The sequence below is a fragment of the Protopterus annectens genome, chromosome 17.part0 (genome assembly GCF_019279795.1).
Source record: "Protopterus annectens isolate FY-2018-M chromosome 17.part0, PAN1.0, whole genome shotgun sequence".
NCBI classification, from domain to species: Eukaryota; Metazoa; Chordata; order Ceratodontiformes; family Protopteridae; genus Protopterus; species Protopterus annectens.
The window spans coordinates 407,028,921-407,041,670 of NC_056751.1; the positions used below are offsets into that span (position 1 = coordinate 407,028,921).

Genomic DNA, 12,750 nt, shown 5'->3' on the forward strand with positions numbered 1-12,750 from the left:
AGAAAAAAAGTAAAGAATTACAGGACACAACATTTATTGGTGTCCCCCATTCCCAAGTACTACAGAAATTGTCCATCTAAAGCCACCTTTGTAAGGTGACACCCAGCCCAGGTGGGTACTTCCTCTTCCAGATCTAGAAGACCCACCACTTCAGACCTGCTGCCCCGCAACGTCAACCCAGATGGCCTTTTCAGGACAGAGGAGGCTCCAACAATGCGCGACTGCCTTGCCCCCCCAACTCTCTTAGCCTGCCTTTCCCGCTGAATCCCCTTCTGGGAAACAATAACCTCTGACAAATGGGTACTATCCATAATACAAAAAGGAGATTTCCTCTCCTGGAGAGAAAAAACACCCATGAGAGGCATCCCTTTCCCTCCCAAAAACCAACAGCATCTCCTTCCACTGGTTCTGACTGACCTTCTGAAGCTGGGTACCATAGAACCAGTCTCCTCAGGGCAGGAAGGAAAAGGTTTCTGTCCTCTCTCTTCCTCGTTCCCAAGAAAGACTGCCCATGGAGACACATCTTAGATCTCTCCTTCTTAAATCTTTACCTTCAGGTGCCCACCTTCAAAATGCTGTCACTTCCAACTCTGCTTCCTCTCATACCAGCCAAGGTCTTCATGGCCATCTTGAACCTAAAGGAGGCCTACTTCCACATACCCATCAGACCTTCCCGCACAAGATTTCTGTGTTTCTCTGGGCCCACCTCTCATTTCCAATTTACTGCTTTACCCTTTGGTTTGTCCACTGCCCCCTGAGTGTTCACAAAATGCCTGGCCATTGACTTTTGCAGAACACTGGGAATTCAAATTTACCCCTATCTAGATGACATCCTAATATACTGGCAGAGTCCAGAGATACCCTGTCAAATCATCTGCACTTCACCATGTCCCCTCCTACAAAACCTAGGGTTCACCCTTAACCTTCCAAAGTCCTCCATGAACCTAGAACAGGACAAGATTTTTCTAGGTTGCAGAATCCGAATGGACAGAATGAAGGCTTTTCTTCCACAAGACAAGGTCCAGTCCCTGACCTTCCCCTTCATAGAGCTGCTACAGACACTGGTAATAACTGCAAGGCAATTCCTTCGACTCCTGGGCTTAATGGCAGCAACCATCCCTATGCTTCCACTGGCCAGAATGCATATGTGCAAGCTACAGTGGTACCTGAAAAACATTTAGTCCCAGCACCAACTTCCCTGTCTAAAGAAAGAGATCAGCTGGTGGATCCAACAAGTCCAGCTAAACCCGGGGCTTCCACTACAGCCAACCCCCCCCCCCCCAACCCAGGTAATGCATACTAATGCCTCAGATTCAGGGTGGGAAGCCACATTGGCATCTTACAGGGTTCAAGCCAACCTGGCACCCTGTCTTGAGGGCCAAACACAGAAATGAGGGAAATGACAGCAGTCTTTTTAGCTGTAAAAACTTTAACACCTCTCCTTCTTCCAGGGGTTCTTCAAATAGTAACCGACAACACCACTGTAATGTGGTACCTCAACAAACGGGGAGGGACAAAGACTTGTCAGTTGGGCAGACTAACCCTGCTGATATGGGATCTAGGCTCTCGCCACAACTTGTCCCTGCAGGCAACCCACATTCCCTTGCAGGACAACAAGCAAGCGAATCTTCTAAGTAGGACACCCTCTCCACAGCACGAATGAATGCTGGACAGGATGGTGGTCTTAGACATTGTCCACCAGTGGGGCACTCCTCAAATAGACCTGTTCTCCTTCCCCCAGAACAGGCAGCTGCAGACCTTCTGCTCAAAGGCCTACTCCCCCTCCCAGGAGATGATGAAAACATCTACCCTCCAGGCTAGAGGGAAATTTCTTTGTGCCTTCCCACTGATTCAGAAAGTCCTCCTGAAAATCAGGAGAGACAAACCTAAAATCTTGTTAGTGACTCCCTACTGGCCAAGGCAGCACTGGTTCACCCTATTTCACAATCTAGCCAAGGGCAATCACTACAAGTTACCCTACAAGGTGGACCTTCTGACACAAGAAAAGGGAACTCTCATCCACCCACACTTGCAGATGTTATCCCTGACACTGTGGGTGATGAACTCCATTCAGACACCATTACTCACAGGACGTGCGCTCAGTCCAGAGGGAGGCCAGGAAACCTACAACAAGAAAATCATACCTAGCTAAATAGGAAAGATTTACTAAATGGTGTCTAGACAAAGGAAGGGACCCTTGCACTGTGGTTCCCCTCCCTAGTTCCTACTTGTGTGTCAACTGGTAAAAAGTGGACTCTCCTATTCTTCAGTGAAAGTACATCTTTTCGCAATATCAGCCTGCTTGCCACTAGACCCTCCCTTGCTAGCCAGGCTCTGTCAAACTCTTCCTTAAAGGGGTGTTACACATTAGACCTCCAAAAAAGCCTATTCCTCCACCATGGGAACTTGACTTCATCCGGGAAAAGCGTACCCAGCACCCATTCAAACTTGCTGGGACAGCTTCCCTCAAGATGTGTACATGGAAAACATTTCTACCAGTGGCTATAACCTCAGCCAGAAGGGTTTTGGAGCTACAAGCCTTAATGGCTTGAGAACTAACCCCTCCTTTATGCCCAAGGTAGTCCACAATTTTGTCATTAAACCAGTCTATCCACCTTCTTTCCCTCTCCCACCAGTGAAGGGGAGAGGATACTTCACTCCCTGGATGTACACAGACAATTAAGATTTTATCTGGACAAAACCAAATCCATCAGGAAATCAAAACAACTCTGTTTCCTTCCATCCCAGAGCATTGGACAAGGCAGTCTCCAAACAAACCATCGCATGCTGGATCAGGAAAGCAATCTGTTTTTGCTACTCCCACCATGGGAAAAATCCCTCGGTGGGAGTAAAACCCCATTCCACCAGGGCAATGGCTGCATACAAGGCTTTCTTAAAAGGTGTGGACACTTCTTCCATTATGGAAGCAGCCACATGGTCCACTATCCACACTTTCACCAAACACTACAAGTTAGACCCGGTCTCTAGAGCATGTGCAGGATTCACCAGGACAATCCTAAGGGCTTTGTAGAAGTGGGGCTTGCAACCAGTGTACTTTTATTTCTAATAAAGAACAGATTGTTGTTGCATCTAGACAAAAAAACATAAACTGCCAAACTTATAGTAATTGTAACTCCCAAGGCCTTGTTTATTTAGTTACTTGTGTTTGTAACAGTTTATATGTTGGGAAAATTGAAAGACAGCTGAAAAGAAGAATATATGAACATATGAATGATGTTAAAGGAAACATTAATAATGCACTTTATAAACATACATTATGTTCCAACACCAGCTTTTCCTTTTTTATTATTGAAACTGTCCCTAAAGAATTGAGAGGGGGGGCCTTGGGAGCACAAGTTAGAATATAGGGAAACCTATTGGCAGATACTTTTGGAATCTAATCTAATAGACCTCCAGGTCTAAATAAATGAGTTTGGTATTGTTTCCAGCAACTTTGTGTGCCACCCATCGTTGATCTGGACCTTTGATTTTACAGTTTTTTTTCTCTGGGCTGGCTCCTTTTTGTGGTTTCATGGAGTCTACCGAAGGGTATTCCACACTTACCAACCAACCAGAAACTCAGAGGGGAACCGAGGTTGGCGAATTTCGTAAGATTGTTGAACAACTGACCCAGCTCATTGAGCTTCTTACTCCCCTTAGTCAAGGGCATGTGTTTATTTTCAATAATACTAGCTTGCCTGGTAATCAGGAAGCTTTGCCTGGCCACGGGTGTCGTACTCTTCCTTACGCTATGAGAACTTCTTCTGGTGTAAATGCGCAAGCACAGGGACCCAACAGCCAGGTATTCAACCTAACGTCTAGACTTCTAGCTACACTAGATAATTTGGATCCTTCTACAGATGTAGCGACCGGATCACATTTGGCTTCCTGCAACATGACCGAATTCAATCAGTCTTTACAGGATAAACCGCTTTTTTGTAAGCCGACTTCCACCACAGTTAATGATGTTTCAACGGACATTTACAGAGACTTATTCAACAAACTACACACTGCGGTTTCCAGGTACAAATCGTATAGCATTGATAATGCTTATCTAAATGAATGCATTAAGCTGCATATTGTGCCTAAGGGCCTGAGAGTGTTATAAATATCCAAATGATGTTATCAGTGAAAGTGAATTTCACCAAGAACTGCTACAAATTTTCGGCAATTGTAATTTGGACATTTTAAAGGCCGTTTAAATAATAATAACCAAGAAATTGAACTTTTACAGAAACAAATAGACACTTATAATTCTTGTGTAACTAATTTACTTTTTGGTGTTGAAGCTGAGAAGAGTAGGTACTTTGGTTTGAAATCCCAAAATGACAAAAAATGTGACTAATTACTGAACAGAAAGTATGAGAAGTTAGATAGGGATACCAGGGAATATAAGGAAGGCAAGCAGCACCCCTTGCCTAAATTTAACCGTTCTTTTGATTCTGAGCGTGTTTTGCATCAACATTCTAATTTTGATGATCATCATTTTCAGGCTGTAATTAACCCCGATTCTCTTAACAATAATGTTACTAATGCTTACGAAGATGTTGGCCCACAGAGATCTGAAAGACTCCGTAACAAAAACAATACAAATAACCATTTTTACAGGGGGACATATCAAGGGGGGGTACAGAGGGAACTACCATCAGAATCACCAATAATGAATGAAATTGTACAATATGAATATTCCTGTATGGTTAGCAGAGCAGGGTTTCACATTTTTAAATACAGCAGTCTTGAGATCACTGATTTTTTTTTTTTTTATTTATTTATTAAAGGTTTCAAGTTTGTGCCTACTACTAAAAGTAATCTTCCTCAAGTCATTATGGATTTAAAAATGTTTATAAGAAGGCTTAATTTGCAAAACTTGTTTGGTGACACTCTTTCTACCCCAGGATTGATCACCCCCCCCCAAAATAGCATTTTCAATCCCCCCCATCCATCCCCAACTTAAGAATTTGGAAAATATTATTGAAGCAGAGATTCGAAAAAAGTCAAAATGTTTTAGAACAATCATCAATCTGGAAGCCGGGGATAAACTGTTATTAGACACCTTTATGTGCCAATTCTAATATTCGAGTTATGGAACCTGATAAGGGAGGGGGGATTGTAATTATGGATAAAGTCATATATGAAGGGAAAATGCATTCCATTATACACATTGACTCTAGATATACCAGAGTTTCCATCAATGAAATTATTTGTTACAAGAAGATTGACCTGGCACTTAAGAACCTTTTTGATCAGGGGGTCATTGATTATGATACCTATCAGTATTTAGACCATCCCATCCCTCGGGTATCTTCCATTTTTTGGGATACCCAAGGTTCACAAAAGTGTGGAAGACCCCCCCCCCCTACACACACACACACACACACACACACACACACACACACACACACACACACACACACACACACACACACACACTTGGACCCATTGTGGCTTCAGAGGGATCCAAGAGTTCTCCCATAGTTAAATATATGGATTGGAAGCTTAAATCGTTATGGGGTGGGGAACTGTATCTTCCCAAAGATTCATGGGAATTCCTCAGCAAAGTCAAACCTGAATAGTTTTCATCAGATATTATATTTGCTACTATAGATGTGGTAGATTTATTTTCTGTCATTCCACATCATATAGGTAATACTTGGCTAGAGGAAGCCTTGAGGATGAAACCTGGTGTTACTGAAACAGACATCTTTTTATGTATAGAACTGGCAGAACTCGTGCTCAAAAATAATTTCTTATTTTTTGAGGGTGAGTTCTACCGTCAAGAGTCTGGAGTTGCCATGGGGGCCAGTTGTGCACCTACTTTTGCAGACATTATAGTATCAGTATGGGAACACAAATTTATTCACAATTGTCCCTACACCAGATACTGGAATTTATATACAAGATTTCTTGATGATATTTGTATTTTTTCGTTGCGGGGGATCAGAACTTTTAGATTAATTTATTAAATACCTCAACCAAACTACTGATTTCTTTACCTATCGGGCTCATACTCATAGTGTTAACTATTTAGATGTCTCTCTGCACAAGGTGGACCATCGGTTTAAATCAACTATTTTTAGAAAGCCTACACTTTCTAACACCTGCATCAGCTTCAGTAGTGCACATGCATTTTTCTAGAAATAGGGTATTGTTAAAGGACAATACGTGCGCATCAGTCGTATGACATCTGATGATGCAGACTATGAAGCTGAATGTATGGTCTTAGAACGTATGTTTTTGGAGTGTGGCTACCCTTGTGAACTTATAGCCACCATTAAATCTGAAGTTACAGAAGGGAGGAAAAATAAATACAGGCCTATTTTGGGTATGGGAATTTAATTTTTCCAATCAACACGGATCTAAATTTTCCAATGACACTACCTATAATAGAGCTTTAGTCACTGGATTCAGTGCCAGTGTTTATCAAATCAAAAGTATTGTGCAAAGAGAATGGGACAAATGTTCAGAGTTTACTGATTTACCTAATTTTAAAAGGTAAACCTATTAAAGTAGTGTTTAAGAAGGGACATAATATTAAGAATATTTTAGAATTTGCCAAAAATGAAAATGTTTTTACCCATAGAAGGAAGGGTACTTACAAGTGCGGGGCTTAAAGAACAGATTGTTGTTGCATCTAGACAAAAAAACATTAAGTGCCAAAACTTGTAGCAGTTGTAACTCCCAAGGCCTTGTTTATTTAGTTACTTGTGTTTGTGACAGTTTCTATGTTGGGAAAACTGATTATATGAACATATAAATGATAACAAAGGAAACATGAATAATGCACTTTATAAACATACATTATTATGTTCCAACGCCAGTTTTTCCTTTTTTGTTATTGAAACTGTCCCTAAAGAATTGAGAGGGGGGCCTTGGGAGCACGAGTTAGAATATAGGGAAACGTATTGGCAGATAGTTTTGGAATCTAATAGACCTCCAGGTCTAAATAAACTGAGTTTGGTATTGTTTCCAGCAACTTTGTGTGGTACCTATCATTGGTCCGGATCTTTTGATTTACATTTTTTTTTCTCTGGACTGGCTCCTTTATGTGGTTCTTTGTAGAATCATCTTCTGCATCCTCCACCCTTTCTTCCATCTAAGCTGTGGTACTCTCCCACAACAAGAATATTGCAACATAGGAATAGAAGGACACAGAATACTTGTGTAAAATCTTACCATAACCATAGATGTCCTTTTCTTCCATGTTGCAGTATTCCTTCCCACCCACCAATAACCCCCTCTTCATTCTCCTTCAGTCCCAGCATGTCCATAGGCCCTAATCCCATACACCTCTCACCCTGGACCTATATATATTTATGCTACAGAAGGACCCCAGGGTCCCATACCTGACACCACTGGCACCTCTTCCTGCTGGGCCTTCTACTCTACCTGCTGAACTTCAAGTTCTGAGGATTGTGTGTGCAGACATCTCATTTAAGGCGCCTAGTTTATGGCCCTACGTGTGACATCCCATGCAGCTGCAACAGCCAAGCTGAAACTTTTGTGTAGGAGCCGACGTACGAGTCGCCTGAGGACAGGAAATCCCACAACAAGAATACTTTATGGAATTTTTCATGGCATGTCCTACAGAGGAAATTTCAGAAAAGAAATTTGTAGTACCATGTGTTAATGCCTTCATATGGTACCATTCAGTGCTTCCTAGTTTTCAGAGTCTGCCCTTTTACTTGCTGTTCAGCTGAGTGGCGAAACATAATGAAGACTGGATTTGTCATTCAGCAAGCCCAGGTTCATTGAGTGTTAGTTTGGCCTAATAAGTTGCCCTTTTTCAGGGTTGCTGCATCTTCCCCAGTTACAACTACTTCTGAATTTATTACAAAATGGATGTGTAGTGGACCTCCATTTGCAAGGAAGATGTCACTTTATTCCCCTACTGAATGCTTTTTTCTTTTATTTGGTTAAGTGCCAGATATTTTGGTGGGTTGAAAACATTGCTCTGAGATTAGTTTTTCTGACCTCTGCAGTCATTTGCTTGGCTGTAGTAGTCATCCTGTTCATATGGTTTTCACACTACTTTTTTTCAAAATGATTTCTTTAGTTGGAACTGCTAATGCAATTTATTGCTTAGATGTGACCTTCTTAATATTTTAGTTTAAGGTACCTTGCTTTCATTTTAAAAGTAGTGTTTGTGCTCGTGTATGAAAACGTATTGATAGTATGACAAGTTTAGGCATGACTTCTACAGTAAATTATGGACAGTTACAGTAATAGGAAGGTTCAAGCATGTTGAAAAGAGGGTCTGGCACCCCAGATGTCTGTTTTATGTTGCAGAGAGTCTAAAAGTTTCATTGCTTTGAAGTGTGCTTGCATTGTATGTAGACTGGATACAAGAGATTTGTACACGTGTGAAAACAGTTGTTCTTAAATGTTGCTTGTCTCTTCCTCACCACACTAATTTGCCTTGTAATGGATTTTTATTCTGTGATTACAGGATTCGTACAGGAAGCAGGTGGTCATTGATGGGGAGACATGCCTGTTGGATATCCTGGACACTGCAGGTCAAGAAGAATACAGTGCAATGAGAGATCAGTACATGCGTACAGGAGAAGGGTTCCTTTGCGTTTTTGCCATTAACAATACTAAGTCATTTGAGGATGTTCATCAGTACAGGTTAGCAGCATGAGCAGCAGCTAGTTCTTAGATAACCAAAATGTATTAACACTTGATTTAAAAAAATACAAATAGTATCCTTAGGCAAGAAAGAGTCTGTCAGCTGAAGTGACCTTTTAATGGCTAACTTGGGAAATGATTAGGGATGCAAGGTTGTTGTAGGAATAGTGGTATGTAATAATAGAAAGTTGTCTGCTCTCTAAATTAAGTTTAAAGTATGTTGCACATTTTGTTATATTTTTCTACCCCTGTACGTGATGCATAAAGTGCCCAAACAATATTTTCACCCTATCAGTGAATGTTTGTAACCGCCACTTCAGTTTAACTTTCAAAAAATAAAAAACTGTGCTTATGTCATTGAGGATTAACAGTGAGCATTCATCTTAGTGACATCAGCATAGGTTTGGCCATACAGTTTACCAGATGCATCACTATGCATGTACGGAGAAGTGTCCATTAAAGTCTGTGGACCTGCCCCTTGGGTGATGTCAATGAGGGATACACTAAATATATTTGGGTCTTGTTTTACTAAAAAAGTTTATAAAACTTTTTTTTTTAATTAAAAAAATGCATAAGCGATTAAAGAATGGAAAGGGCAAAACATAATTTTGTCATGTAAAACCACCAGAAGCTGCTTTGCACCTGTACATCTTAACTGCACTTGAAGTAGACATTGGAATTATTAGTGAAGGTGTGGGGCAGGATGATGTGGCAGGTGGAGTGAAGGTGTGGGGCAGGATGATGTGGCAGGTAAAAACTGAAGTCATGTAATGGACTTAAAGTAGAAAATTCACTGCAGGTGTGAATATGGAGAATGAAGGCAGTGGGTAAGTCAGACTTGTTCATTAGCTGTATAATGTGTATATAAGGATGGCAGAATGAAGATATCGACATTTGTTTATTACTTGTAATCTCCATGCATTTCAGGTTGTGCAGTGATACTAGATTAAATTTCTATAACTCTGATGCAGACTAGAAGCACCAGTTTAAAGATCTACATGGTACATCCCTCCATTTTACCATTGAGGTAGATTTCTGTATAAATAAACAAATATGGACTTCTCTCCATTTTGCACTGCATTTCTCTGCATTGCTTCAGCAGAAAACTCATTACTACAATATGCTTCCTTTCAAGATGAAAGGATATTTCAGCATGTCAGTATTTTTAAGTTAAATGTATAGAGATGAAAATGTTGTCAATACATGCTGGTGGAAGTTTTAACCCACCTTTTCAAAATATCTACTTGTTTTTCATGTGTAGGCCATGGGTCTATATTAGAACACCGCTTTAAAAATTTTGAATGTTCTAATTTCGACCCATTTTCAGAGAACGCTGAAAATATCAAAGAAACAGAAAACCGATTTTTTTCCTAGGGAAAGAATTATGTTCGTTTCTATTGCTTTGGTATTTTCAGTGCTGTGGTGGAAAGTTACGGGTCGGGTTCAGGTAAGTGTGCAATTGTGCGGACGTGAGGATTAGGGCGGGTTAGGTGAGTTAGGGTTAGAGCGCGGGTCAGGTAAGTGTGCAATTGTGTGGACATGAGGGTTAGGGTGGGGCAGGTGAGTTAGGGTTAGGCCGCGGGTAAGGTGACTGTGCGATAGTGACATACCTTAGGGTTAGGGTTAACGTAAGTGGATAGTTAGTGGTGTATGTATAGTTTAGTCTAGGGTTAGGTGTAAAGAATTTAGGTGTGCGCGCGCGTGTGTGTGTGTGTGGATGGATTGCTGTTTAAGTGGTGTGCTTGTGGTGTTCACTGTTCTGTATGTTCAGTGTTTTAAATTTTCGATTATTAGGGTTTGATAATAGAACACTCGAAATTTTGAAAGTTCGGTGTCTTAATATAGACCCGTAGGCCATACGTCTCATCTCTAAAGTCAGATAAGTAGAGCTTCCACTTTACTTGCTGCATCTGAAATGTAGCTTTTAGATGTTCATCATTCCCACTGCTGCAGTAGCTTTTTGACTCTCTTGGTTGTTTCCTGCTTATGAAGCAACCATCATCGTGCTTCCCAAGCTCTGGCTCCCTCCCACACCACCTTTCAGCTGCTGATTGGCCAGCACCATTTAAATAAATAGCAGCCAGAGGGGAAGTGATTTCAGTACTTTCCTGCTGCCTCGCAGGAAGAAACTAAAATGTTTCTGTGAAGCAACAGTTGATGTACAGCTTAATTTCTGGCTGACAAGTCTCATCTGTAGTTTGCTGTCAGGATCTGTCATAAGAGATTTAGACACTTTTTTTTTCTTGGGGAAATTTTGTGTTTAAAAATGTACTGCTTTTGCAGCTTTTGATTTCAGGTGTTTATATAGAGAGCATTAAAACTACTAACATTTGTAGTGCTTGTGCATTTCGTGGCAACTTACCTGAGCAGTTGTTTGTCACAACAGTGCAGGGAAAGACATTACTGATGTCCTTCCATATCACCGTTTGTTCACCTAAGGGATTTCCTACCAAGGCTAGCCAATGTTCGACCAGTATGCTAAAGACTTCATAACAGCTGCTGTATATCACATGTATGCTCTTGTGCATGAAGCGGGGCATGAAGATGCCGTATGGATGCAGATACTCTGAACTTTTGCCACCAGTCCAAAAGCCATCGTTGTCTACCAATCCAGACGCTATAGTCTGTCAGCCTAAACACCCTTCTGCTGCTCTGGTTACCAAGCTGCTTTTTCAGATAAGTGCATTATTGGGGTTGCTTTTCCTTTTTCTTGTTTTTGTGTTTATGCCATCCAGAAAGGGAAGATATCCGTGTGGGAAGCAGATGATTCCCCATAAAGGCCATTATGACCAATGTCTTTTTTTTGTGGTGCTTCCCATGATCATACACAGTGTTCTGTCTGCCAAGTGTTTGGGCCCAAGACCCTACATTGCCACTTCCTCTTTGTCCCATATACCTGGAGAATCCATCATCTTAAGTTGTTAGCTTGGGGTGCTAAGGCAGAATCTTCCCAGCTTGAGGGCCAGCCATTTGCCAAGAAAAATGCCAAAAGTAGGGTCCAATCTGGCTTCCCCTGGAGATGTCTGTAAAGGCTGCTGAAAGCCCTGAAGAACATCTGGTGCTTTCTTTGAATTCCTGTGCCATGACCCAGTTGGAGGTAGATATGGATCAGAATACTGGCACGTCCTCAGAGGCTGTACCCAATGTTGAGGGGGGAACCTTGTTTGCTGATTTCTTCGTGGGGGGGGGGTCTGCAGATTTTAGTGAGGGAGGAGATTCCCATACAACTACTACAGGGTCGCATCAGCAGTCTAACCCTCTGAGGGTGTTTCAAGCAGGCATCCTGCAGAAAGAAAAAAAAAAGATGATTAAGTATATTTCCTTGTTCTGAAGGCTCCCCAGTTTGAATAGCATAATTACACTCTGGGTTTATTTAATGCTTTGATGACCTTGAAGACTGCTCACAGGGTCTCTGTTCCTGCCCCCTGGTCTTCCACTCCAGTCAGGAGGCTTAGGGAACTGGATTTCTGAGATGAAGATCTGGACTTGGGGGGGGGGGGGGGTTCCCTAGCCTATGCTTTCCAAATCCATTCCCCCTTGGACTACAGTTCAGAGGAAGAGGATTTCTAAAGTCCATACTCCCCTTTGGAAGAACTCTACTTTGGGGATACCATTGCACATAATTAAGGACTGTTTTAAGGGGAATTGTTCCCAGGTCTCCAATATTCAAAAAAAGTACCATGAGCTCTTGCAGATGGAGTCTCCCAAACCATCTGCTGTTCCTCATGTTCTTACACGGAAACTCGATCAGTCCAAATCAGTCCAACCAAGGAACTTCTCAAATATACCATTTATTAGACACACAATTCACAATTGTAGACAAGTTGACCTAGGTTTCGTCTTGAACTTATACAGACTTCATCAGAACTAACACATCATACTGAAACCACTTCCCTTTATAACACTCCCAGGTTAATTGATTAATTACACTCCCACAAAATTAAAGACACCTACCCATCAGACCATACATATACCTAAAAACATATATAAGCTAAAACCATGAATAAAAACATACTATAATATTACATAAAAATAAACATATAAAAAATATATATGTAAGATAAAATCAGTACAAAATGAATAATAAAATAATTTGATTTGTTAATCCAACAATATAAATTACAA

At 41.2% G+C, this 12,750-nt stretch overlaps 1 protein-coding gene across 2 annotated transcripts in view; it reads left to right on the forward strand.

Moving 5' to 3' along the window:
• The window catches only part of LOC122791388 (GTPase HRas-like), a 902,243-nt gene that overhangs the window by 99,524 nt on the left and 789,969 nt on the right, over positions 1-12,750 (forward strand). For both annotated transcript variants that reach the window (XM_044059125.1, XM_044059126.1), the window contains exon 3: positions 8,447-8,625. In XM_044059125.1, coding sequence (XP_043915060.1) covers positions 8,447-8,625 — 179 coding nt within the window. The remainder of the gene's footprint in view (positions 1-8,446; positions 8,626-12,750) is intronic.